Source organism: Brassica napus, chromosome A9 (genome assembly GCF_020379485.1).
Source record: "Brassica napus cultivar Da-Ae chromosome A9, Da-Ae, whole genome shotgun sequence".
NCBI lineage: Eukaryota > Viridiplantae > Streptophyta > Magnoliopsida > Brassicales > Brassicaceae > Brassica > Brassica napus.
This window is the reverse complement of record NC_063442.1, coordinates 39,646,172-39,674,119: the sequence shown is the minus strand read 5'-3', so window position 1 is coordinate 39,674,119 and position 27,948 is coordinate 39,646,172. Positions and strand designations below refer to the sequence as shown.

The window sequence follows — 27,948 nt, the reverse complement described above, 5'->3', positions numbered from 1 at the left end:
ATAATCTTTTATGACATTCTTTTCTCAAAGTATTTAAACCCGCTTAAAGTCTAGTTTTTAGCTAAAACTCAAACAAAGTCCATACTGAAAATTAAAGAATTTGCGCAATTGCATCAAACATCACCAAACCAAAACAAAATTACAAGGGAATTTACTTTATTTCAGTTTATTTAAAACCAGAAGAACCAAATCAAAACTATGAAAACAATTAAACAAACCTTGTTGACCACTTCTTTAAATATGTAAGAACCATCTGGCTGAAACTTGATGGTGAACACCATATTAATTCAACGAGGAGATAACTCAGTGACTGATGCATCGTCGAGAGACCCTGGAAAAGAGTTGCTTGTCCTTGATTGATCTGAATTTAGCGGGTCATTTTGGGGCCTACTCTGAACAAAAAACCCTGGTTGTCGAGGCACTGGTAAAGTCACTGTATTACTAGTGAGCATCATTAAAATGGTTCGCATGGTCGGACGCACTATATGATCTTCTTGAACGCATAAAAGACCGATATGGATGCATCGAACCACTTCACTCTTTTGGCAATTATCTAAAATAACAGGATCCACAATGTCTAATGTTGTTCCGTTACTCCATAGCCTCCAAACCTAGAATATCAATCAATCAGTTCTTATGACAGTTGCTTATTGCAAGAGAGGTAAATATATAACTTGATTGCCATTAAACTTACATATGTGACCAAGTCATGTGCGCCGTCTTTCTCGTAGAATTTGCTGTTCTTCTTTCCACTTATAATTTCAAGAACTAACACTCCAAAGCTATAGACATCTGATTTCATTGAGAAATGGCCATGCATGGCATATTCAGGAGACATATAACCGCTACAATCCACAACAAAACCTTGTTATAGTATTGGCATAATCATGTTTGAGAAACTTCACTTACGAGAAGTTAGGACTTACAAGGTACCAACTATTCTGCTTGTGTTTCCTTGGGTTTGATCAATTCCAAAGATCTTCGCCATTCCAAAATCAGCAACTTTTGGATTCATATCCGCATCTAGGAGTACGTTACTCGCCTTAAGGTCACGGTGAATGATTGTGATTCGTGAATCTTGATGAAGATATAGCATCCCCCGAGCAATCCCTTCAATGATTGTGTATCGTCGAGACCAGTCCAGCTGGCCTTGCTTTGAAGTGTCTGTGTACACACATCCATGAATTTATGTTAGTTTCTAAATATTTGCAACGCAAATCATTGAAACAAAGGTAATAAATTCAACTGACCAAAGAGGAAGTAATCAAGGCTTTTGTTAGGCACATACTCGTAGACCAATATCCTTTCTTTTCGATTTAGAGAAAATCCGAGAAGCCTAACCAAGTTTCTGTGCTGAAGCTTTGCAACAACAACAACCTCGTTCATGAACTCTATGTCACCTTGTCCTGACGATTTTGACAGTTTCTTCGCTGCAACTTCAGTCCCATTCCAAAATGTACCCTATCCGTTTTTCATCAGCATCATCTTGTTATCCAAAATTTATATAGAAAATAGACACAAGGCGCAGTTAAAAAAAAAAAAAGTAATTATAGTACCTTGTAAACTTCACCAAATCCACCTTGACCAATCTTATTATTTTCTGAAAAATTATCTGTTGCAGCTTGGATTGTTCTATAATCAAGTTGCAACGACTCTATGGTTGTTATCCCATCTCCTGTTGCACAATGAAATTCATTATACTAATCATAAAAAGAAAAAAAAAGAACGAACAAATTAATCTAACCCAATGTTAGCACATTCGAATCATTACCATCAAAGTCTGGTGCAGTATCAGAAGTCTTCTTTGCTCTCTTTGCAAGGAAGCAATAACAAGCTCCGAGAATTAGAACAACCACTATTATAGGCACAACGACGGATACGACTAACACATTTGAATTCCCGCCTTTCCCTGTGTATTAAATAATGTATCATTTGCTAAAATAAGGATTAAAAAGAATATTGCTAATCTTGAGGAAGAAAATAAACAAAGGAAGGGAGTTTACCAAATCGTGGAGGAGATGTTCTAATGGCGGTTTCGTTGTAGAATTTGTTAAGCTCGTACCTTGTATTACAACTAGGCCAGAGAAGTCTTCCTCCGTATCTGTTAAGAGGCATTCCCTTGATGGACGATCGCAAACAGGTCAAACAGTCTCGTGTAGTAAGATCAGGAGTGCACTGAGCCAAGACGTACAAAGTCTGGACTGTGGAAAAATTAGCCTGTGTCGTGTAGAACTTTCTAGGACTGTTCGCTGCCTCGGACGCTGCTCGGTTCAACATGGACGCCACCTGTTCTCGGAAACGGACTTCTTGGTTCAACGAAATATTATAACCGTTCATCCTGATATGTCCTCCTTCGAGTGTAAGGACAGAGAAAATATTCTTGTGAGAGTATCTAAGGATACACTCCTCGTAGTAGATAACGGCTACATTCCCATTCGGACACCGTGCTAAGATTTGGTTGACGGCATACGTTACGCAGTTAAGACAAACTTCTGGAGTCATGTCTCCCCGGCAAAGGAAAAGTCCGTAGACCTTGTTGGGGGCTTGTCCTGCCGTTGCGTTTTGGAATTCGGTGGAGTATGCAGCGTTTCGGAGAGAGGACAAGACGGCTTCGCGATTATTGGTGAAGTAAGTGCTGTTTCTAGTCGTATTCGGGCAAAACAGGTCTAGGTAAAAAGGGTTTTCAGCAGAAGCTCCATAACTAGTGAGGAAGGAGAAAAGGAAAAGGAAGATGCAAGAGGAGCAAGAAGACATTGTTCAACTTACTTTGGTTTCACAGCATGAAAGCTCACATTTATAAGATATAGTATAAAGTTTTCTTCACGGCTTTTGACTGTTGATTTGGTTTGTGGTGGCGACAATAAAGTTAAATACAAAGTCAAAAGCCCTCCTCCTTTACGGTATATGACTTGAATAGTCTAGACTAGGTTAATTTTCCTCGACTTATATGTTACATAATATAACCACATTTCTATCATATACGATGACCACGCTATAGGCATGGTTGGGTCAGCTTTAGTCCGGATTCTAGAATAGCCGGCTCCATTTTAATCCCGATGCTAGAACCAATATTTCTCTTTTACCCTTTTTTGAAAACACATTTTTACCATGACATTAAAAACTCTATAAATTAATATTTAATAAAATAATAAATATGATAAATTAGTAAATTATATCAGTTTTAAGTTAAACCAGTTCAAAATATAATGTAAATCGATAAAATAATAATAATTTAGAAAACTTCATATAAATATATTGTTCCACTAAAATCATTAATTAATAATTTTTATATATACAGTTTATATAAGTACAATAATATATTGTATATTTTTATATCCACAATAAAGTTTATTTCTATTTTTCTTAAAATTTCATAATATTTTAATAATATCTAATAAAATTGTATATATGATACATATGTTATACACATCAAATGTCATAATAAAAATGATAGGAAAGTCAAATTATAATATTTAATGATATATAAACAATGAAATCAACTTTTTTTATTAATTCTACAAAAAAATATATTCTAAAATATAAAATCTGAAAAATTATAAATTTAAAATTCTATAAATTAATAAAATATTATAGTTCCAATATTATTAATTTATCGAGTTTATAATGTATCTCAATCACATTCCTTTAAAATCATAATTCACACGCTTCCCTCTTTTATTACCATCACATTTTTAGGGGTGTTTTTCAAAACCAACCCATATTTTCAAGTCAAATCCAAAACCAACCCTTTTTTTTTTGTCCATACTATTCATCAATAAAATTTCCATACTATCCTTATGTTTTTGAATTATTCACAAAATTGCCATTTTTATTTATTTTTTTATTAATTTCGAAATTAACAAAAAATCAAATACACCCTAACCATTTCTTCTTATTTACAAAAATGCCATCATCATCAATTTTTCCAACCACCATGAACCACCATTTTTGAGCTCTAAAGCTCTAGAATTCAATTTTCAACCACTTTTTTTCTCATTATAACCCAAAAAACTTCATTTTCTCTCATCTCCTCTACATTTCCATCTAAAAAACTCTCATAACTATCATTTTCATAATCACAAACTTCATATTTTCGAGTTTCTTCATTAGTGAATCGTTAAAGATGCTTCTTTTTGCTCATATTTGGAGTTTGGACGGTTGAAAAGGTTGGAAACAAGCTTTACACATGAAAAATGTAACTATTTACATGGTTTTCGTTCTTTTTCAGATCTGTGTCGCGACGGTAGACTGTTTTGTATGTCTACGCCTCCGTGGAGACTTACGATGCAGTCTATTTGTCAACGCACGGGTTAGTTTTGCAATTGAGCAGACAAATTTTTTTTCTAACGCAGACTTCCCCAGTAGTCTCCGTCTTTACCTTTGACAACAAAAATAAAACTTTCGGTAGACTTACTAAGACGTCTACCTAAAAGAGGTTAGTTTTTCATTTGACCGAACTTTTGACTTTTCAAAATAGACTTCAACGGAAGTCTACAAAATGTAGACTGCCAACAAAGTCTATAAAAGGTCAGTTTTGCATTTGACCAAAACTTTGACTTCGTGGAATAGGTTAGTTTTGTGTTTGACCAAAAAGTTTAAAAAGCAATCAAAAATTTATTAAATTGTAGACTTCATATGCAGTCTTCTTATCTTAAAAAAAAATGTAGACTGCGTATAAAGTCTACTTTTTTATTTTGGTCAAATGCAAAACCAACCCGTCGGATTTGAGAGTAGACTTCACAAGAAGTCTACACACCCGTAGACGTTCATTTTAATCTACTGATTTGAAGTCAAACTTGGTCAATTGCAAAACTAACCTCTTTCAAAAAAATTCAAACATGTAGACTGCATATGAAGTCTAGTTCTGAAAGTCAAATCTTGGATGAATTCTGGTCAATTGCAAAAAGTAACCTTTTTAAATTGTAGACTGAAATGAAAGTCTACATGTACAAAATTACAACTTTTATTCAACTATAGAAAGCAACCCGTAAAATGGTCAATTGCAAAAACCAACCCAAAGAGTAGACCTATTTGACAGTCTACGTCTGTAAACTGAAAAGAACGTCAACATCTTCAGAGACTAAATATTAAGTCTTCATAGAAAAATCTATAAAAATGTGAATTTGTGTATTATTCATTAAATTTTTTCTAGTTTTTTTGTTTGACAGTGTGTGTTAGTTAATCCTAATGGGTTTGAGTGATTTTGAAAATAATTTTTTTTTTATAATTATGAAGGTATAATTCATTTGATTTGACAATGTTGTTAGCTAATAATTGTAGACGTATTTCTAAGTCTTCGTTTATAGTTTTGCTAGTAAGGCTGAGCTTGTTTCAAAGCTGAAGTCGGTGACTGTGGAATATAATTTTACATTTTCAGCATATAAGACAACAAAAACTCTGTATGTGGCTAAGTGTCGTGTTCAAGGATGTGGTTGGAAACTTAGAGCGAGTGTGAAGTATGGGCCAAAGACATTTTGGGTGACAAAATATTCGAAAAAGATGAAGAATCGGAAAGGTTGAAGAATGTTCCTTGTGCATGATGGCTGTACACATGGTAAACTTCTTGAAATGACACAAGAAGATTATGATCTGGACAACAAAATTGAGAAGATGGTGCTAACCTATTCCTTACCAAACATCATTTAAAACAAATGACTCCGAATAGGAATATACTCCTCTTATGCCTGTCACGAATAATCGACAAGTACGGAACTTGATCGAGTTATCTAAGACACACTTTGTACGCCTTTGTGTATCAAGCCTGCGCCAATACACTAAAAAAATTTGGATTGACTATATGTTAAATAATAAGTGTAGACGTTTTTGTAAATCTACAAATGTAGACTGCAGTTGAAGTCTACGTCGTAAATTCTATTAAAAGTGTATTTGTGTATTATTCATCATATTTTTTCATGATTTAATTATTTTACAGTGTATGTTAGTAAAATTTTAATGGTCTTGGATGAATTTCACAATTTAATGTGTTATAATTATACACTTGATACTTATTGCAAATTGTTTTGATTAGTATTATTCTTGAAAATTTTTGGGAAAATTTTGTATAGATTTTCTTCTTCTCACATGTGTGTTAGTTATTATTTTAGCTTATGGTGGTTTTACTTGTTTGGTTGGTTAGATCTTGTGAAAAAATTGATATCTAACAAAAAATTAATAATATCATACAAGTGAAAACAACTAAAAATGAATACAATGTTTATAGATTATGCATTAAAAATTATTTAAAAATTAATATTTTATTATGAAAGTTATTACAGAGCAATATATTAAAAAGTATTCTTGAGTATGTTTGATTTTTCATAATCTTGATGCTTCAAATAAAGTCTTGGAAAAAGTACCTGCCAAATAAGATAGAGTTATGAGAAAAACATAAGATAAAAAATAAAATCATATTTTAGTAGACTTTTTATTAAGTCTACGTAAAGTTATTGTTTAGTAGACTTTAGTTGAAGTCTACACTAATGGAAAATTTTCATATTTAAAAGTGTGCATTTAGAAAATTTGAAAATACTTTGTTCTGGAAAATATTTCAAAAATGGTTTTTTGTCATCCTTGTAACAAAGCAAAAAGATAATGTATGAATCTATAAATTTAGTTCATTATAAACACAAAATATCTTATAATGAATATATGGAAAGCTTACATTTTTGGGAAGATGATTTGAAAATATTGGAAGAGAATACCTGCAAAATAAAATAAAATTTTAAAAAATAAGATAAAAATTAAAATCATATTTGAGTAAACTTCTAATGAAATTTGCTTAAAATTCAAGGCTAGTAGACTTCATTTGAAGTCTACCAGCCGTAAGTTTTAAGTAGATTTCAAATGAAGTCTACTCTATCAAAAAAAATAGATCTGAAAAATAATACATTAAAAATATGAAATAAGTTTAAATCTAAAAAACTTTTAAAAATATGATTTAATAGACAAAATAGTTATAAATTAAAGACATATTAATATGAATTTTAATATGTAACTTTATTTGAATATAAATACTAGAACACATATTTTAAATCTATAGATGTAAACCTTACATTTCTAGGAGGAGAAGAGAACAACTATGGAAGAAAATACCTGCAAAATAAGATAAAATTATTAAAAAACATAGAAAAAAAATTAAAGTCATATTTTTGTAGACTTCCAATGAAGTCTGCTTAAACTTTATGGTTTAGTAAACTTCATATGAAGTCTGCAAGCTTTAGTAAACTTCTTTAGAAGTCTACACTGTCTGATAATTTTCAGATCTGAAAAAATCTATATATTTTGAAATGTGAAAATAATTTTAAATCTGAAAATACTTTACATAATATAATTTATAAGGTAAACTAGTAGCAAATTAATGTAGAGAGCTTGATCTATAAATTTATTTGAATATAAACATGTAAATACATATTTAAAATCTATTAATCTAAAACTTACATTTTTAGAGGAGATGATGAAATCCATGAGTGATAATACCTACCAAAAAAAGATAATATTGTGAGAAATAAACATAAAATACACATTTAAAATCTATAGATCTAAAACTTACATTTTTTAAAGGAGAAGATGAAAACCATGAATCATAATATCTAAAATGACAAGATAATATTGTGAGAAAGACTTGAGAAAATTTTAGAGAGAAAGAAGATAATGAGAGAGATTTAGAAACAATTGAGAGAATTTTAGAGAGAAGAGAGAAAGTTTTAGAGAGAAGGGAGAGAGTTTTAAGAACTTGTGCAGCCACTTTAGAGAGAGATTGAATAAATTTTGTTTATATAGGGAGACAAAAATGTAACTAGGTTAAAATTTACGATACTGTAGACTTCGTTTGAAGTCTACTAAAATTAAAATTTTGGAGTAGATCTTACTATAACATAGTAGACCTTTTTGGAAGTCTACTATAATAATTTAATTATTGTTGTTTATTCTTTATTATTTTAATAATTTTAATATATGATTTATTAAATTTATTTCTTTATTTTTTAATAGTTATAGTATATGATTTCACTTTTTTATTCTTAAGGAACTTAACTTAGTTTAAATATAATGATTTTTTGTAAAACAAATTGAAAAATATAGACTGAAAAAGACGTCTTCAGATAAATAGACTTTATTGTAGGTCTACGAAACCCTAAACCACAAATATCAAACCCTAAATGTTTTGCTTGATAATCAAAAAGTCTCATTTATACAAAATATAAACTACTAAACATTAATATGCAGATTTAAGTTAATAAAACAAAAAAAAAAACAAAATCTAAAATCTAACCCTATGAAATCAACTACTAAAAGACATAACATGTTAGAACCTTTTGTTTCTAAACTATGAACATAGTCTAGCACATGATAACCAAATTAGTATATATTCTTCAAAATTGTTCGATTATATGAAATTTTAATTTATTTACTTCATATTATCCATTATATTGATGATTAATTAAAAATATCACAATAATTATTTTTATACATTTTCAAAATTAAATTAGTAGACCAAATTAGAGTGTAGACTACAAAACAAGTCTATAAAGTAGACTTCATAGGAAGTCTATATATATGTAGACTTCTTTTATTACGTGTAGACTTCCAAAGGATAGAAACGTAAAATACATTTATGTTTTTTGTTTGGTCATAAGGGTGAAATAGTACTTTCACTACTCCTTTAGGTTGGTTTTGCATTTGACTGAAAGTGGGGTACACTTTTACATTTGACTTGAATATTTGGGTTGGTTTTAGCAAATGTCCCCATTTTTAGTTAGATACTTAAAGTAAAGAAATTAAGACAACTCTCAAAATACTACTTTCCAAATATTTAACCAAAAGAAAACACAACCCCCCCCCCAAAAAAAAAAAAAAGAATATTTTGGTGTTTAATTTGTGATATTTTGAAAAAGGTTAGTATAATTAAAAAGTAGTGACAATATTTGAAATATAAATTTATTTTACTGTATTTTGAATCGCTGTTAAAAAACATTATATCCATACCATCTACTTCTTTCATTTCTTCTCGGTCCCACCGCATTTCTTCTTTATGATTTTCAATTGTTTGCCAAACGTCCACGACGTAGTGTATCCATAAGTAATAGAGCAACAATAATTTAACTTACGGTGACATATTCATTGTGTCTTTCCACGGCATGTCCACTACTTAATCTACTACCATTGTCCATAATGTTGGTATTATAGTTCTTTTTAACAATATTGGTATTATAGTTTCCAAGTAATATATCAACAATGATTTGTTTATGATTGCATGTTTTATCCATAATTTTTTTAGTTTGTTCATAATTTTATATCCATTTATCATATTTTTTTTTTTTTTTTTTAACAGGAGGTTCAAAGGTGACCCGTAATCCGCACGTGGTTTCCGTTTGCCCAAAGGCCCGTAATCCGCACATGGTTTCCGATTGCCAACCATCTAATCCCCCTGGCCCGGAACCAGCCGGCACTAATACCCATTACCCAAGGACCCAGCACCAACGCCGCGATAACTTTAAACTTGGGGAGGGCGTAAAGCATTCCGTGGCCACAGGGGGTATTCGAACCCGGGTCCGTATTGGTGTGTTAACTACCTCAAGACCACTAGCCCACCACCCTGTGGTTAAAATAATCAAATATAGAAATACGCTAGAAGGAGTGTCGAACCTCCGACCTTGTGGATCCATTTATCATATTCATACAATTAGTTTTTAAAAAACAAGAATAAAATGTTATTTAGATTATCTAACCGATGACTATGAAAAGAATAATAAGAATAAAGAATTAAAAAACAAAGAGGAACAAAATAATAAGAATAGTTATTCTTTATTGTTTCTTCACGGATTTTATAAGAAATAGTTTTGTTCTATGATTCTTTAAACTGAAAAGAACAAGAAAGAACATTGAAACAAAAATATTTATTATAAATAATGTCAAATTAAAAAAAATGAAGAGGAAAAAATTATTTTCATTGATTTTTTTGGTCGCCATTTAAATAATTTTTAATTTGGCCACGTAATATGAAAGAAATTCTCCAAGATAGGAATTAAAATTAGTTCAATCATACTCTTATTGAATCAACAGAATATCAGTTTTAAAAATTTGAACACATATGAAGTCGTGCATGAAAATGTATAGGTTTATATGCAACTATTTATGATATAGCTCAAACGACTTTTAAATCATATATACTTCATTGAACTATGCATCCACCAGGTTCTCCATAGTATATAGGTGTTGTCCATTGTTCACCAGCACCTGTTTTCGCTTCAACGTTATAATCTCTAATTGATGGATTCCTAATTGTTCTTGAAACACGGGCAATATATCTCTTTTTGTTTTTGAGATCCGACAGACAGCCATGTGAAGATCTGGTCCTGCAGACCAAACTTATAGATCCATCACTCTTATAATAAATATGCTAATAATATGAAAAACCCTTTAAAATATTTAATGCTTTACTTCAAAATTTGATTAAATCTTACCGACAGCAACAAAAAAGAATGAAATATTATTTGATCGAATCAATTTTTCTTTATTGCAATCAACACGTTCACAAGACAACATAGAACAAGTCTCCAAAAACACACACACATTCATTCGTTTATTAATTCACACGATCCACGAGAGAGTCTTGCGGATCTCAGACCCGACCCGACCGACACTCTCCCTAAGCGAAACCGGGCAGTTATTCCTAACAGCAGTGAGCTCATAAGGCGACGTATCGGTCGCAAGCCATTGCTCAACTTCAAAGCTTTGCTGCGAGCACTTAGCGTGGACTCCTGCCGTCGTGACCTCCACATAGTTAACATACCACCCGTGGTGGTCGCCGGAGCCGTCGGAGGTTAGATTCAACGAACAGACTGGGCTTGGAAGACACGGTGCTTTCCCACTGAAAATGTCGAGATTACCCCTCTCGTAGTATTTGTAACCTGGTCCCATTAACCCACCCCATGCCTCTAGGTTTCGGATCCCAATGTAGTCTCCGTATTTATCGTAGATTCTAGCGCTTATGATCGATTCAGTGCCGGCTTTCCAGATCGATCCGGTCCTGAGGTAGAATGTGTAGACACATTCTGCGTCATCGTCCTGTAAATTCAAGAAAATGATTTTTTTTGTTTTCGTTATATTCAAGAAAAACGATTATTTAAACTAGTTGGTATGAACTAGTAATGGCCCTAGTATCATTATCTAGATTCAATAGGTGGGCATTAAACAAGTTATATATTATAGTGCTGGTGATGAGATTTAGGGAGCTTACGGCGAATGAGACTGAGGAGAAGGTGGCGATGACGAGGACGGTAAGGAGGAGAACGTCGCAGCGAGCCATTATTGGTGATATGAATGTAGGATATGGAGATCTGATCTGTCCGACTATTAATAGATTTGATGCAAATATGTAGAGTTTGAGACTTGAGATGTCAAAGGTAATTATCGTCTGCTTTTTGGAGTAGCGTGTGATGTTGAGATGTGGCGATTTTAGTACGTTGTGATGAGTGAAGAGAGCACGTCGTTAACTCATCTGACAGATCAACATGAGGTGTGACAGATTAGGAAATAATACTTGGGATCTCGTAAATCATTTTATATGAAAAGTAATTAACGAATTCGTAATTATTCATTTCATATTTTGGTCAAATATAGTTTCCAATATAATATATATGGTGTCTACATCTGTGATCTGTATCGCTCCAAAAATCATGATCATGTTTCACGTGGACTGGCGAAAGAATAAAGAAGCCTAAATATTTGTTTAACTTTAAATAAAAAGGCAATTGTCAATAATAGCACTTTTTGAAGTTTATGTTTCAAAAATGGCATTAGAAAGAAAAACTCATAAAAATGATATTCATTAAAAGATAAAATATTCTTAATACCCTTGGTTTAAAATTAAATAAACAAAAATAAAAATAAAAAAATAAACAAACAAAAATAAATAAAAATAAAAAAATAAAAAAAAAGAAATTTTTTTCATAGTTTCAGATTATATGTTTTCAGATTCGAAAGTTTTATAATTTTTGTTTTGAAATTTTTTTTGAATTTTTTTTTTTCAAATTTTCCTTTTATAATTTAAAAATACTTTTTGAAACTGTTTTTAAAATTTTTATTTTTTATTTTAGTATTTATTTTTTTATAAAATTTTAAACCTTAATTCCAAAACTTCACCCCTTAACTCTAAACCCTAAGGTTTGGATTAATTAATCTAAAATGTATAAGTGTATACTTATCTCTTTAATGAAACCTATTTTTCTGACTTTGAGTTTTGAGTGCTACTTTGGGAACAAAAACTTGGTTTGATGCTATTCTAGTCTTTTTCTCTAAATAAAACGTTCAATCGAATAAAATAAAATTTAAGTTTACCATAACGAGAAGTTTTTCCTTCATATTTTCTCTCATGGACAGCTGCTTATTTCAAGAAATAAAAATAAAATTAAATGCTTTTGTAGTTTTGTGTTTAGCCAGAAAATGAAAAATTTGGTAAAGTATTGTCAGGGGAGCAGCAACAAGGCCCACAATCATAACTTTGAATGGCCGGAAGCTGCGGTATAAACTCTCTTCTTCTTCATTTTTTGAACTTGCGCCTAGCGGATACAGTATTAACTTTATAAGGTTAAACTGTATTTTATTTCCACTTAGAAGTTTTCCTCTCATCTCATATTAAGAAGACAAGAACGTTTTCCTTATTTGTTACCTTACTCATGCATTTCACATGATATTGTTGTTTATAAGACTAAAAAATTTGGAATTTCAAATCCATAATTTTTTCCTGTCCTAGTTCAACATTTATAAATTCGGTTTTCCAGAATAATAGTTTACCAATAAATACAGTGTAGAAAAACTAGCTTATTTGCACTTCTTGTAGACTATCAACATTTTGGTTGTGTTGTTTGTTTTGTTTGATGGACGTGTAATGTTTCATATGTTTAATTTGTAAAATGTGAGTTAGCAAAAAAAAAAAATTGTAATTAAAATGTGTCACTTCAACACTTTTCATACAAATTAAAAAATAATTGTAATACATTTATGTTATTATTAATTACATATATTTAACCAATAATATTTAAACATAAATAAAATTATTTGTAAGATCAATATATTTTGTAACTAGATTAAATTGAAAATAAATATAAATTGCATTGGAATTGATCTAAAATGACATTTTTGAGTAATAAGAAAAAAACATTTCAAAACAATATTGTGACACCCGTTACCTCCTATCTGGAGAACAGCGTACCACCAACAATCTATCATAACACAATAGCCCATATACACGACTCCACTCACCCTAAGCCCAAATAAAAATCCAAATAAAAAGCCTAGTAGCACCAATCCATCCAAATATCATATACTCGTCAGTCTCACCTGCATGGGGGCAAATGAGGGGTGAGTAACAGGTGAGTTACCCAGTGAGGTATGGGGATACTAAACCCGAAGTCCATGGACCCGGACAGAGCACTCCGAATAAATATAATTTAATCCTAACACGTTGCAAACACGGTACCTAAAGTACCCAAAGACCAAACAATGGTCCTAGCGAGGTGCACACTCGCTGCCCACTAACAGGCCAAAAACACCACCGAATATGTGCTCGGTAACACACGCCCGTAGACGATTTATCGACCTCTGAAGCCTTGGCACAACAGGTCGACTAAGCTGTGCCGCAGCATACACCACACCCAATGTACTGGTCTCCAGCCGACACACAAAATTACGTCTCCATGGTCAGCTAACACCCAAATCACCTCAATATACTATATACATATATATTATCAATTATCAATGAACAAGCAGTGTTGAACCATCTAACAATCCTAGTTCCGGTTTAAGCAAAGAACCTAAAAACTAAACAAGCAATGACAGACTCGATTTCACACAGACGGAAACACATTAGAAATAAATTATACTTATTCGAGGTCCTAAGCCGTGTAAGAGAAGCTCGGGAAAAGACCCTCACCTTAACAAATATTGGATATAGCTCATGAAAAGCTCGGGAACGATCTCGCCTAACATCACTTTAAAAGATTCCTTCATAATCATGGTGTCGAGCAAAACGTGTTCCATAAATCTTTGTACGCCTTATTTTAAATGATGGGCAAGTAACTCCAGGTTGGCATAAGATTCACTACACCTAAACACATGCAAAGACACGTTTAAGGTTTGTGGTATATACGTTACTTGTGGCACAAGTAACAAAGGAGGCAACACTTAGCTAGATAACGGTTGATGACGGTGGCTGATACGATCTCCGGCTATCACGACTCTCCGGTGACATGACTGCCTCCTCCAATGGCTTGCGACTAACAACAGTGTGGATCTGATCGGTGCGGTGGTGGTGAGACGGTGGCTCCGTCTTTGTGCGCCTCATCCTCACGTCATATATACATCTCTCGAGTTCGGTGCGAGACAACAACACTTGAGACGTTTGACCAGTGATGACGAGGCTCTCTCTCTGACATGGCGTGATGGCTCCAAGACAACGAGAAGAGCCGGTGGTGGTATCGCGGTGCATCAGATTTTTGGAGGTGAACAATGGTTTAATTGGAGGTGTGCGGCTAGGTTTCGTCAAAGATGGAGATGTATACGACTTATATATCTCTTTGGTTTATTTCAAATGGTTTGGTTTAGAGAATAATTAACCAAACAAATTTCTAAATCTGGTTTAGAGAAACCGGGTCGTTACAATTCTTCCCTACTAACAAGGAATTCGTCCTCGAATTCAAGTCTCTATACTTGACAGCTAGTTCTATTCTCCAAAATAAAATTTCAATGTTAAGTCTTCATCTTAGACTCGGTCTCTCAGGTTTCCTCTTGGATCTTATTTCTCTATTATTGAACTTTGATCAATAAGGTCATCATTTTCTGAACTGCTTCCACTTGTCGATTTGTAATCTCCACAGATCCTATGAATGCATATAATTTTTTTTTTTTTTTGCCGTAAGCTTCCTTTAGTTCTTGAGCATTTCTATTTGCTTTAACGTCCCTTAAACCATTGGTTGCTGTACCTTAGAGTGCTTCCCCATTTTGGTCCATCATAGTACGTGTGCGAATGATCTCCCATAAAGAGCTTCGTAAGGTGATAACTGAATGCTCGAATAAGAACTGTTACTGTATATGAATTATTTCGGCGGTAGATACTTTACTCAATTTTTTTTTCCTCGCGAGCTAAGCACTAAGTCAAGGACATGTCCTCTAGATTTTAACTTAGTGATACGGTCCATGATCGCTCATATATTATTCTTCATGAAACTCGACTCCGATAGGCTAATGAGTAAACCCATAATCAACATATTTCATTTCCAATCTGGAAAAAGTAGATTGTATAATAATCCCATAAATAATTGATGTTCTGTTTTAACCATCTGATAAGTCTGACATGAAGACACAATGTAGCAACATATTTTTCTCTTCCTTTTTTTTTTCCACTCTAGACCAATGATAGTAACACTTCAGATCTATGTCGGCCACTCTGGACTTATAATAATTCTTTCTGAAGAAACATCAACTCCTCCTTCTGCAACACGTGATCCAAAAATCTAATTTTTTTTTCTCTTCCATAAATTACACCTACTCAGCTAGCAACCAATTAATACTCTCCAAGCTTACCTAACACAATCTGTAAATGCTCAGCATGCTCCTCTCTACTCGGAGAATAAATCAGGGTGTCATCGATGAATACAATCACGCACTTATCCAAGTGTTCACGAAAACCTCATTCATAAGTTTCGTGAATGCTACCGGTGTGTTCGTCAACCCAAATGACATCATCACAAACTCATAATGTCCATAATACGGAAGGTTGTCTTCCGCACATCCTCGTCATCTATCGCAATCTGGTGGTATCGTGATGCCAAGTCGACCTTCAAGAACCATGAACCTCATGTAGGTAATCCAACAACTCATCAATACGCGGATACCATGTTCAAGTCTATGTAGTCGATACGAAGACTGAAACTCCTATCTTTTTTCTTTATAAGAAAAATAATGATGCTCCCCACGGTGAAGTACTCGGTCTGATAAAACCCATGTCGGATGAATCTTCCATATGCTCTTTCAGCCCGGTCATCTTTGCTGCCGCTAATTGGTATAGAACTAGTGAAACCAGTGTTGTCCTTGGTTCCAACTCAATCGTAAAGACATCTCTTGTGTCTGGTGGTGGTCGTTCCAAAGACCTCAACTACATTCTTAACCATCGAAATGGTCTCGCCAATAACCCTATGTTCCTTTATCCAATAAATCCTCAGCATGTAGCATGCATGCAATAAAAACTCTCATCTGTTCCAGCAATATCAACTTTTGCCCTTAGGAAATCTAACACTATAATATGTGGTGACATCCAATCCATCCCAAGGATGACATCGTAAAAGCGTAGCTCCATCCCTGACGAGTCCCCAAACAAATCAGTCCTCCGAGCATAGCTGGTACACTGCGATAAATATAAATATCTCCCACGTCCCATGCCAGTTGTTTGACTGACACATCTCTCAAACGATCAACAATGCTAAAAACTAACAACAAAACCAAGCATAACTCCAATATCAATACAACACAAGTTGCCACACTCCCAATCCAAAAGCGATCCCCACGAGTTTACAAACTGAACATACCTCCAAAATAGTCAACATACTCGTACACAAAAACAACACATGCCAACCGATGGCTCATACGTCACACCACATAATCTCCAGTAACAAAAACTCGTGGAACGATTGCTTGAAAGAGGGTGGAAGCAGAAACGTCACATATCCACTCCTGGATAATCTCAGAATCATGACCGAAGGAACTGATAACACTCCTGAGACAACTGACGAACTGAGACATCACACATCTGCTGCTGAACATCTGTGTAGAACCCTGTTAGCCGAAGGATGAATGACGATGATTTTACTCATCGTCATAGAAAGAGACAATTGAGTTAGTAATTACTGGATCGAATGGTGCTAAAAGAACTTCGCAAATATTTTTTTTTTATTATATATATATATAAAAAGTATTTTATACTTTAAAAAGAAAACGTAGAAAACCGAATCCCCTAATCGCCATCCCGGGTCGAGGCCGGGACGGAACCCCGCTCTGCTACCAAATTGTGACACCCGTTACCTCCTATCTGGAGAACAGCGTACCACCAACAATCTATCATAACACAATAGCCCATATACACGACTCCACTCACCCTAAGCCCAAATAAAAATCCAAATAAAAAGCCTAGTAGCACCAATCCATCCAAATATCATATACTCGTCAGTCTCACCTGCATGGGAGCAAATGAGGGGTGAGTAACAGGTGAGTTACCCAGTGAGGTATGGGGATACTAAACCCGAAGTCCATGGACCCGGACAGAGCACTCCGAATAAATATAATTTAATCCTAACACGTTGCAAACACGGTACCTAAAGTACCCAAAGATCAAACAATGGTCCTAGCGAGGTGCACACTCGCTGCCCACTAACAGGCCAAAAACACCACCGAATATGTGCTCGGTAACACACGCCCGTAGACGATTTATCGACCTCTGAAGCCTTGGCACAACAGGTCGACTAAGCTGTGCCGCAGCATACACCACACCCAATGTACTGGTCTCCAGCCGACACACATAATTACGTCTCCATGGTCAGCTAACACCCAAATCACCTCAATATACTATATACATATATATTATCAATTATCAATGAACAAGCAGTGTTGAACCATCTAACAATCCTAGTTCCGGTTTAAGCAAAGAACCTAAAAACTAAACAAGCAATGACAGACTCGATTTCACACAGACGGAAACACATTAGAAATAAATTATACTTATTCGAGGTCCTAAGCCGTGTAAGAGAAGCTCGGGAAAAGACCCTCACCTTAACAAATATTGGATATAGCTCATGAAAAGCTCGGGAACGATCTCGCCTAACATCACTTTAAAAGATTCCTTCATAATCATGGTGTCGAGCAAAACGTGTTCCATAAATCTTTGTACGCCTTATTTTAAATGATGGGCAAGTAACTCCAGGTTGGCATAAGATTCACTACACCTAAACACATGCAAAGACACGTTTAAGGTTTGTGGTATATACGTTACTTGTGGCACAAGTAACAAAGGAGGCAACACTTAGCTAGATAACGGTTGATGACGGTGGCTGATACGATCTCCGGCTATCACGACTCTCCGGTGACATGACTGCCTCCTCCAATGGCTTGCGACTAACAACAGTGTGGATCTGATCGGTGCGGTGGTGGTGAGACGGTGGCTCCGTCTTTGTGCGCCTCATCCTCACGTCATATATACATCTCTCGAGTTCGGTGCGAGACAACAACACGTGAGACGTTTGACCAGTGATGACGAGGCTCTCTCTCTGACATGGCGTGATGGCTCCAAGACAACGGGAAGAGCCGGTGGTGGTATCGCGGTGCATCAGATTTTTGGAGGTGAACAATGGTTTAATTGGAGGTGTGCGGCTAGGTTTCGTCAAAGATGGAGATGTATACGACTTATATATCTCTTTGGTTTATTTCAAATGGTTTGGTTTAGAGAATAATTAACCAAACAAATTTCTAAATCTGGTTTAGAGAAACGGGGTCGTTACAAATATTCTCTGTGAAATAGAATAAGTAGTATATACTACTCGTTTATAAAATATTACGTATACTATGATTAAAAACTAGGACATTTGCTAAAACTAACCCAAATATTCAAGTCAAATGTAAAAGTGTACCCCACTTTCAGTCAAATGCAAAACCAACCTAAAGGAGTAATGAAAGTACTATTTAACCCTTATGACCAAACAAAAAACAGAAATGTATTTTACGTTTCTATCCTTTGGAAGTCTACATGTAATAAAAGAAGTCTACATATATATAGACTTCCTTCGAAATCTACTTTATAAACTTGTTTTGTAGTCTACACTCTAATTTGATCTAATAATTTAATTTTGAAAATTAATAAAAATAATTATTGTGATATTTTTAACTAATCATCAATATAATGGATAATATGAAGTAAATAAATTAAAATTTCATATAATCGAACAATTTTAAAGAATATATACTAATTTGGTTATCATGTGTTAGACTATGTTCATAGTTTAGAAACAAAAGGTTCTAACATGTTATGTCTTTTAGTAGTTGATTTCATAGGGTTAGATTTTAGATTTTTTTTTTATTAACTTAAATCTGCATATTAATGTTTAGTAGTTTATATTTTGTATAAATGAGACTTTTTGATTATCAAGCAAAACATTTAGGGTTTGAGATTTGTGGTTTAGGGTTTCGTAGACCTACAATAAAGTCTATTTATCTGAAGACGTATTTTTCAGTCTATATTTTTCAATTTGTTTTACAAAAAATCATTATATTTAAACTAAGTTAAGTTCCTTACGAATAAAAAAGTGAAATCATATACTATAACTATTAAAAAATAAAGAAATAAATTTAATAAATCATATATTAAAATTAATAAAATAATAAAGAATAAATAACAATAATTAAATTATTATAGTAGACTTCCAAAAAGGTCTACTATGTTATAGTAAGATCTACTCCAAAATTTTAATTTTAGTAGACTTCAAACGAAGTCTACAATATCGTAAATTTTAACCTAGTTACATTTTTGTCGGGAAAAGTGCCAATTTCGACCCAAACTATTTCAGTCGTGCCAAATACGACCCGAACAATTGATCAGTGCCAAATACGACCTCAACTCAATTATAATTCAAAAAAACTACTCGAACTTCTTAAAACGTGCCTAAATCTACATTGACTCTAACAGAAGTTAGTCAACCGTTAACAAGATAAAACGACGTCGTTTGATATACGAGGAAAAGTGCCAATTTCGACCCCAACACTCTCAATCGTGCCAAATAAGACCCGAACAAATGGTCAGTGCCAAAAACGACCTCAACTCAATTATAATTTAAAAAAAAATTATCCAATTTTTTCTAAAACGTGTCTAAATCTACATTAACTCTAACAGAAGTTAATCAACTTTTAACAAAGATAAGACGATGTTGTTTTGATATATGTATTTTTTTAAAAAATATGTTCATTTCGGGATTCAAATCCGTGCTGGGATATCCTTTTAAAGGGGCACACTAACAACTAGACTAAAATAATTTTTTGAAATATTATTACAAATTGAAATTCTCCATTATATAAACTACTATTCTTGTTCATCTTATCCAATTTAAAACTTTGGTGATTGCTTTATATATTTTAGTTATTGTTTAATTTGTCTAATATTTTGTACAACATATCTTAGTGAAAGAAAGGTAAAAGGCCTCTTAACATTTTTGAACAAAATATCAAAATATATAATATCAACTTTGAAAACTAAAAAAATTCCCACTTAATTTTAAAAATTAAAAATAATTTATATAAGAAAATTGTATAAATAAATTCAAAGTTGTAAGCATATTTAAGATCATATAATAATAAATATTTTATTATTTATATTTTAGTAAGATATAATTTTATTAAAGATATGATAAATAAGAAAAACACGTTAATGTATTTATATAAATCAGAAAAAGTAATAATAAAGATAAGACGATGTTGTTTTGATATATGTATTTTTTTAAAAAATATGTTCATTTCGGGATTCAAATCCGTGCTGGGATATCCTTTTAAAGGGGCACACTAACAACTAGACTAAAATAATTTTTTGAAATATTATTACAAATTGAAATTCTCCATTATATAAACTACTATTCTTGTTCATCTTATCCAATTTAAAACTTTGGTGATTTTAAAAAGTTACTTTTATCTAGTTGTTAGTGTGCCCATTTAAAAGGGTATCCCAGCACGGATTTGAATCCCGAAATGAACATATTTTAAAAAAAAAATACATATATCAAAACAACATCGTCTTATCTTTGTTAAAAGTTGATTAACTTCTGTTAGAGTTAATGTAGATTTAGACACGTTTTAGAAAAAAATTGGATAATTTTTTTTTAAATTATAATTGAGTTGAGGTCGTTTTTGGCACTGACCATTTGTTCGGGTCTTATTTGGCACGATTGAGAGTGTTGGGGTCGAAATTGGCACTTTTCCTCGTATATCAAACGACGTCGTTTTATCTTTGTTAACGGTTGACTAACTTCTGTTAGAGGCAATGTAGATTTAGGCACGTTTTAAGAAGTTCGGGTAGTTTTTTTGAATTATAATTGAGTTGAGGTCGTATTTGGCACTGATCAATTGTTCGGGTCGTATTTGGCACGACTGAAATAGTTTGGGTCGAAATTGGCACTTTTCCCCATTTTTGTCTCCCTATATAAACAAAATTTATACAATCTCTCTCTCTAAAGTGGATGCACAAGTTTTTAAAACTCTCTCCCTTCTCTCTGAAACTTTCTCTCTTCTCTCTAAAATTCTCTCAATTGTTTCCAAATCTCTCTCATTATCTTCTTTCTCTCTAAAATTTTCTCAAGTCTTTCTCACAATATTTTCTTGTCATTTTAGATATTATGATTCATGGTTTTCATCTTCTCCTTTAAAAAATGTAAGTAGATCTATAGATTTTAAATGTGTATTTTTATGCTTATTTCTCACAATATTATCTTTTTTTGGTAGGTATTATCACTCATGGATTTCATCATCTCCTCTAAAAATGTAAGTTTTAGATTAATAGATTTTAAATATGTATTTACATGTTTATATTCAAATAAATTTATAGATCAAGCTCTCTACATTAATTTGCTACTAGTTTACCTTATAAATTCTATTATGTAAATTATTTTCAGATTTAAAATTATTTTCACATTTCAAAATATATAGATTTTTTCAGATCTGAAAATTATCAGAAAGTGTAGACTTCTAAAGAAGTTTACTAAAACTTGCAGACTTCATATGAAGTTTACTAAACCACAAAGTTTAAGCATACTTCATTGGAAGTCTACAAAAATATGACTTTAATTTTTTTCTATGTTTTTTAATAATTTTATCTTATTTTGCAGGTATTTTCTTCCATAGTTGTTCTCTTCTCCTCCTAGAAATGTAAGGTTTACATCTATAGATTTAAAATATGTGTTCTAGTATTTATATTCAAATAAAGTTACATATTAAAATTCATATTAATATGTCTTTAATTTATAACTATTTTGTCTACTAAATCATATTTTTAAAAGTTTTTTAGATTTAAACTTATTTCATATTTTTAATGTATTAATTTTTCAGATCTATTTTTTTTATAGAGTAGACTTCATTTGAAATCTATTTAAAACTTACGGCTGGTAGACTTCAAACGAAGTCTACTAGCCTTGACTTTTAAGCATATTTCATTAGAAGTTTACTCAAATATGATTTTAATTTTTATCTTATTTTTCATAATTTTGTTTTATTTTGCAGGTATTCTCTTTCAATGTTTTCAAATCATCTTTCCAAAAATGTAAGCTTTCCATATATTCATTATAAGATATTTTGTGTTTATAATGAACTAAATTTATAGATTCATACATTATCTTTTTGCTTTGTTACAAGGATGACAAAAAACCATTTTTGAAATATTTTCCAGAACAAAGTATTTTCAAATTTTCGAAATGCACACTTTTAGATATGAAAATTTTCCATTAGTGTAGACTTCAACTAAAGTCTACTAAACAATAACTTTACGTAGACTTAATAAAAAGTCTACTAAAATATGATTTCATTTTTTATCTTATGTTTTTCTCATAACTCTATCTTATTTTGCAGGTACTTTTTCCAAGACTTTATTTGAAGCATCAAGATTATGAAAAATCAAACATACTCAAGAATACTTTTTAATATATTGCTCTGTAATAACTTTCATAATAAAATATTAATTTTTAAATAATTTTTTAATGCATAATCAATAAACATTGTATTCATTTTTAGTTGTTTTCACTTGTATGATATTATTAATTTTTTGTTAGATATCAATTTTTTCACAAGATCTAACCAACCAAACAAGTAAAACCACCATAAGCTAAAATAAAAACTAACACACATGTGAGAAGAAGAAAATCTATACAAAATTTTCCCAAAATTTTTCAAGAATAACACTAATCAAAATAATTTGCAATAAGTATCAAGTGTATAATTATAACACATTAAATTGTGAAATTCGTCCAAGACCATTAAAATTTTACTAACATACACTGTAAAATAATTAAATCATGAAAAAATATGATGAATAATAGACAAATAAACTTTTAATAGAATTTACGACGTAGACTTCAACTGCAGTCTACATTTGTAGATTTACAAAAACGTCTACACTTATTATCTAAAATATAGCCAATCCAAAAAAATTTAGTGTATTTGGCGCAGGCTTGATACACAAAGGCGTACAAAGTGTGTCTTAGATAACTCGATCAAGTTTCGTACTTGTCGATTATTCGTGACAGGCATAAGAGGAGTATTTTTCTATTCGGAGTCATTTGTTTTAAATGATGTTTGGTAAGGAATAGGTTAGCACCATCTTCTCAATTTTGTTGTCCAGATCCTAATCTTCTTGTGTCATTTCAAGAAGTATACCATGTGTACAGCCATCATGCACAAGGAACATTCTTCAACCTTTCTGATTCTTCATCCTTTTCGAATATTTTGTCACCTAAAATGTCTTTGGCCCATGCTTCACACTCGCTCTAAGTTTCCAACCACATCCTTGAACACGACACTTAGCCACATACAGAGTTTTCGTTTGTCTTATATGCTGAGAATGTAAATTTATATTCCACAGTCACCGACTTCAGCTTTGAAACAAATTCAGCCTTATTAGCAAAACTATAAACGAAGACTTACAAATACGTCTACAATTATTAGCTAACAACATTGTCAAATTAAATGAATTATACCTTCATAATTATAAAAAAAATCTTTTCAAAATCACTCAAACCCATTAGGATTAACTAACACACACTGTCAAACAAAAAAACTAGAAAAAATTTAATGAATAATACACAAATCCACATTTTTATAGATTTTTCTATGCAGACTTAATATTCAGTCTCTGAAGATGTAGACGTTCTTTTCAGTTTACAGACGTAGACTGTCAAATAGGTCTACTCTTTGGGTTGGTTTTTGCAATTGACCATTTTACGGGTTGCTTTCTATAGTTGAATAAAAGTTGTGATTTTGCACATGTAAACTTTCATTTCAGTCTACAATTTAAAAATGTTACTTTTTGCAATTGACCAGAATTCATCCAAGATTTGACTTTCAGAACTAGACTTCATATGCAGTCTACATGTTTGAATTTTTTTGAAAGAGGTTAGTTTTGCAATTGACCAAGTTTGACTTCAAATCAGTAGATTGAAATGAACGTCTACGGGTGTGTAGACTTCTTGTGAAGTCTACTCTCAAATCCGACGGGTTGGTTTTGCATTTGACCAAAATAAAAAAGTAGACTTTATACGCAGTCTACATTTTTTTTTTAAGATAAGAAGACTGCATATGAAGTCTACAATTTAATAAATTTTTGATTGCTTTTTAAACTTTTTGGTCAAACACAAAACTAACCTATTCCACGAAGTCAAAGTTTTGGTCAAATGCAAAAATGACCTTTTATAGACTTCGTTGGCAGTCTACATTTTGTAGACTTCCGTTGAAGTCTATTTTGAAAAGTCAAAAGTTCGGTCAAATGAAAAACTAACCTCTTTTAGGTAGACGTCTTAGTAAGTCTACCGAAAAATTTTATTTTGGTTGTCAAAGGTAAAGACGGAGACTACTGGGGAAGTCTGCGTTAGAAAAAAAAATTGTCTGGTCAATTGCAAAACTAACCCGTGCGTTGACAAATAGACTGCATCGTAAGTCTCCACGGAGGCGTAGACATACAAAACAGTCTACCGTCGCGACACAGATCTGAAAAAGAACGAAAACCATGTAAATAATTACCTTTTTCATGTGTAAAGCTCGTTTCCAACCTTTTCAACCGTCCAAACTCCAAATATGAGCAAAAAGAAGCATCTTTAACGATTCACTAATGAAGAAACTCGAAAATATGAAGTTTGTGATTATGAAAATGATAGTTATGAGAGTTTTTTAGATGGAAATGTAGAGGAGATGAAAGGAAATGAAGTTTTTTGGGTTAGAACGAGAAAAAAGTGGTTGAAAATTGAATTCTAGAGCTTTAGAGCTCAAAAATGGTGGTTCATGGTGGTTGAAAAAATTGATGATGATGGCATTTTTGTAAATAAGAAGAAATGGTTAGGGTGTATTTGGTTTTTTGTTAATTTCGAAATTAATAAAAAAATAAATAAAATGGCAATTTTGTGAATAATTCAAAAACATAAGGATGATATGAAAATTTTATTAATGAATAGTATGGACAAAAAAAAAAGTTGGTTTTGGATTTGACTTGAAAATATGGGTTGGTTTTGAAAAACACCCTTAAAAACTAAAGGTTTCAACGTTTTACATGTTCATCACAGGTTTGTAATCATTTGCTAAACCCGCTATGAGACTAGACACTGCCAAAAAGATCAAGAACCAAAAAAAAAATACAACGTATATAAGTAAGTCCACTGTAAATTGGAGATGATTAAATTTAGTCCCATGTATGGTTATGAAAAGAATCGATCTCGTTAGTAACGACTTCTTTGCTCATCAATCACCATCAAACTATATTATATAATAACAGAAAGTGGAAAACTGAAGGTGAGTTGTCATACTCGAAATAGCAAAAGCTCCTCCAAGCCAACGAAAAGTTTTCAGTAATGCAACAACAACCACTTACCTTTCCCATGCAAACCCTAATTTTCGCATCCTCTCTCATTTGTCTCTCTTTCATCCTCCCTCTAAGCCAATCTCCACCGCACAATCTGTAACTCCCACCTTTCTCCTATGGAGGGGCCACGGCTTCCTCCTTCCGCCACCTTCCATGAATCCGACGATGACAAACCCGACGATCCTCCTCCAACCTGGCACCGTCCAACCTCAAGTCTCTCCGCATTGCCATCTCAAGATCCTCCATCACACCATTGGCGTAATCATTCTCTTAATCTCTCCCCAATCCTGGACACACCTTCCCGGTCTCTTCCTCCTCAGGATTCAATCCCTGAGCTAGAGACTTACGTTGTCCAGGTACCAAGAGATCAAATCTATTGGACTCCTCCTCCGGAACACGCAAAGTACGTCGAGAAACTCCGTAATAACCCGGACAGAAACAAAAAGAATGGGTGTTCTAAACGTCTTATGTGGTTCTTTATAATCTTGGTCGCTTTTGGATTCATCCTCGGTGCCATCACTCTCATCCTTCATTTCATTTTCAAGCCCGCTCTTCCAATTTTCGCGGTTGAGAGATTAAATGTAAAACCAAGTAGTTTCGAGGTCACGTTGAGAGCTGAGAATCCCACGTCCAACATGGGGGTAAGCTATGTAATGAAACCAAACGGTGTCGTTTCGTTAACGTACAAGAACAAGAGACTAGGACGCGGGAAATTCCCAAAGATGTTCCAGGCCGCGTCTGGATCCGACAAGGTCAATGTAAAGCTCGATGGATCGACCAAGAACGCGGTTATGCCACCTCGGGGATCAAAACAAGCGGTGAGTTTGGTGCTGAAGATGGAGCTAAAGGCGGATTATGAAGCAGGACCGGTGAAGAAGAACAAGGAAGTTGTGGTGACTTGTGATGTTAAGGTTAAGGGGTTATTAGATGCCAAGAAGGTGGAGATTGTGTCGGAGAATTGTGAGAGTGAGTTTAAGGACTGACACTCTCTCTTATATATATTTTTCTTCCTTATACATATAACGTGATTATGTCGTTAGATCTACAGTGTGCTTAAATAATTTATTACTTTCGATGTAATGCTCAATTGTTCAATTTTTGTTTCTTCCCCAAATATCTTTGTTTTTTAGTCAATATTATTGAGCGACAAAAAAGAAACTGAGAACAAGAAAGACACAACGGACAGAGCATCTTTTTGAAGATTGTGGTGATTATGGATAAACAAAACAAACAAACATTAAACAAAATTATTAATCGGGACTTCTAGCTATGGTGGTAAAAGGCTCACGGATGTGAGTTTCGTCACCCGGATTCGAATCTCGACCACTGGAGAATTCACATGCAGAATCCGAAAACCTTTCACGGTGACCCACATGGTGATCAGCTCGCTGGTCCTTAGTCGATTTGGTCTTTAATCTGGATCACCTTGGTGAAGCCAAGACTCGGTTATCAAAAGAAAAACAAGATTATTATAACGATTTGAAAGCCTAAGTTACAACAAATATTATTATAACGAATTCTCTAGGCAAACTGGGCCTTCTCTAGTTTTCTCGATGGCCGCGAACATTGTTTTGAGGCAATACTTTGGTCAGTATTGCTAAATCTATGCATTCTTCCGCCTACAACTTTTGAGCCCCTGCTTCTTCCGCCTGCAACTTTTGGGTGGAGAGATCCTCTTTCTTTAGAGGTTTTCAAAGTAGATTACATCTTTTTGTTGCATCGATCAAGTTTGACCGGTGAAATACACTTGTGGGTGAATAAGCAGCAGTGGAGCATGATGATGGCCGCTGTTATACCTGAAGCGATAGTAAGCTGGTGATAGCTGGTAGTCAATTTGAAATGGCTGGTTGTCACTTTGAAACCAAGTCTGTTACTATCTACGTTGCTGGGGAGAATGAGGAGTTTCAAAAAGCTGAATACCGTTGTGGGACAAATAGTATAATCGATGGTTGCTACTATGTTCCAAGTTTGCTAAAGGTTCCTGGCTTTTCCGGGTGAGGAGGAGGAGGAGGTTATCTTTTAGTGTTTAAGTTTTTTTTGATGTGTTAATGTGTTATTGTCTAGCTTTTGGATCTACATGAACATGGTGGAATCGTGTTGTTTATATTCGTTATAATCTTTTTTAATAATGCTATCATGTTTTGTATTTTTCTGGGGTTTCTTCAACTTGTTACCTTTAACATCTTTTAAGATTCATCTGGTTAGTTAACAAATTCCCCCATATAATATCTATGATCCTAGTAACGATCAGGTAGTCCTGAAAACCGGAAAATATGCAAATCATTGCACGCCCAATCTCCATCTTTTACCCA

The 27,948-nt window shown here is 33.2% G+C and overlaps 4 protein-coding genes and 1 long non-coding RNA gene across 5 annotated transcripts; 1 reads left to right on the top strand and 4 right to left on the bottom strand.

The window, feature by feature from the left end:
- Positions 1-287: 287 nt before the first annotated feature.
- Positions 288-1,891, bottom strand: LOC125578225 (cysteine-rich receptor-like protein kinase 10). Its single transcript, XM_048740568.1, has 7 exons — positions 1,888-1,891; positions 1,772-1,834; positions 1,557-1,675; positions 1,251-1,461; positions 927-1,164; positions 695-845; positions 288-611 (listed from the first exon to the last, which is right to left on the bottom strand). Exons 1-7 carry the CDS (start codon positions 1,889-1,891, stop codon positions 288-290), a joined length of 1,110 nt encoding a protein of 369 aa, XP_048596525.1.
- LOC125578543 (putative cysteine-rich receptor-like protein kinase 9) lies at positions 1,171-3,241 on the bottom strand. The gene has a single exon (XM_048741526.1). It carries the CDS (start codon positions 2,752-2,754, stop codon positions 1,963-1,965), a length of 792 nt encoding a protein of 263 aa, XP_048597483.1. The 5' UTR covers positions 2,755-3,241; the 3' UTR covers positions 1,171-1,962.
- A 7,245-nt stretch (positions 3,242-10,486) lies between these two features.
- On the bottom strand, positions 10,487-11,517 carry LOC106365188 (PLAT domain-containing protein 2-like). The gene is made up of 2 exons (XM_013804635.3): positions 11,237-11,517; positions 10,487-11,064 (listed from the first exon to the last, which is right to left on the bottom strand). The coding sequence occupies exons 1-2, from the start codon at positions 11,303-11,305 to the stop codon at positions 10,588-10,590; spliced, it is 546 nt and encodes a 181-aa protein (XP_013660089.2). The 5' UTR covers positions 11,306-11,517; the 3' UTR covers positions 10,487-10,587.
- A 1,159-nt stretch (positions 11,518-12,676) lies between these two features.
- On the bottom strand, positions 12,677-18,524 carry LOC106408676. The gene is made up of 3 exons (XR_007316649.1): positions 17,817-18,524; positions 13,931-17,224; positions 12,677-13,338 (listed from the first exon to the last, which is right to left on the bottom strand). It is a non-coding gene; the product is annotated as an uncharacterized LOC106408676 (long non-coding RNA).
- A 6,998-nt stretch (positions 18,525-25,522) lies between these two features.
- LOC106365485 (NDR1/HIN1-like protein 13) lies at positions 25,523-27,830 on the top strand. Its single transcript, XM_013804903.3, has one exon. The coding sequence runs from the start codon at positions 25,753-25,755 to the stop codon at positions 26,617-26,619; it is 867 nt and encodes a 288-aa protein (XP_013660357.2). The 5' UTR covers positions 25,523-25,752; the 3' UTR covers positions 26,620-27,830.
- The last annotated feature ends 118 nt before the right edge of the window (positions 27,831-27,948 follow it).

Coding starts and splice junctions, on each gene's coding strand:
- LOC125578225 (XM_048740568.1), bottom strand. Junction 1,462..1,556: donor GATTTGGTGAAGTTTACAAG/GTACTATAATTA, acceptor AAAAACGGATAG/GGTACATTTTGGAATGGGAC. Junction 612..694: donor CACATGACTTGGTCACATAT/GTAAGTTTAATG, acceptor TTGATATTCTAG/GTTTGGAGGCTATGGAGTAA.
- LOC125578543 (XM_048741526.1), bottom strand. CDS start 2,754: ATGTCTTCTTGCTCCTCTTGCATCTTCCTTTTCCTTTTCTCCTTCCTC.
- LOC106365188 (XM_013804635.3), bottom strand. CDS start 11,305: ATGGCTCGCTGCGACGTTCTCCTCCTTACCGTCCTCGTCATCGCCACC. Junction 11,065..11,236: donor TCTCCTCAGTCTCATTCGCC/GTAAGCTCCCTA, acceptor TTGAATTTACAG/GACGATGACGCAGAATGTGT.
- LOC106365485 (XM_013804903.3), top strand. CDS start 25,753: ATGGAGGGGCCACGGCTTCCTCCTTCCGCCACCTTCCATGAATCCGAC.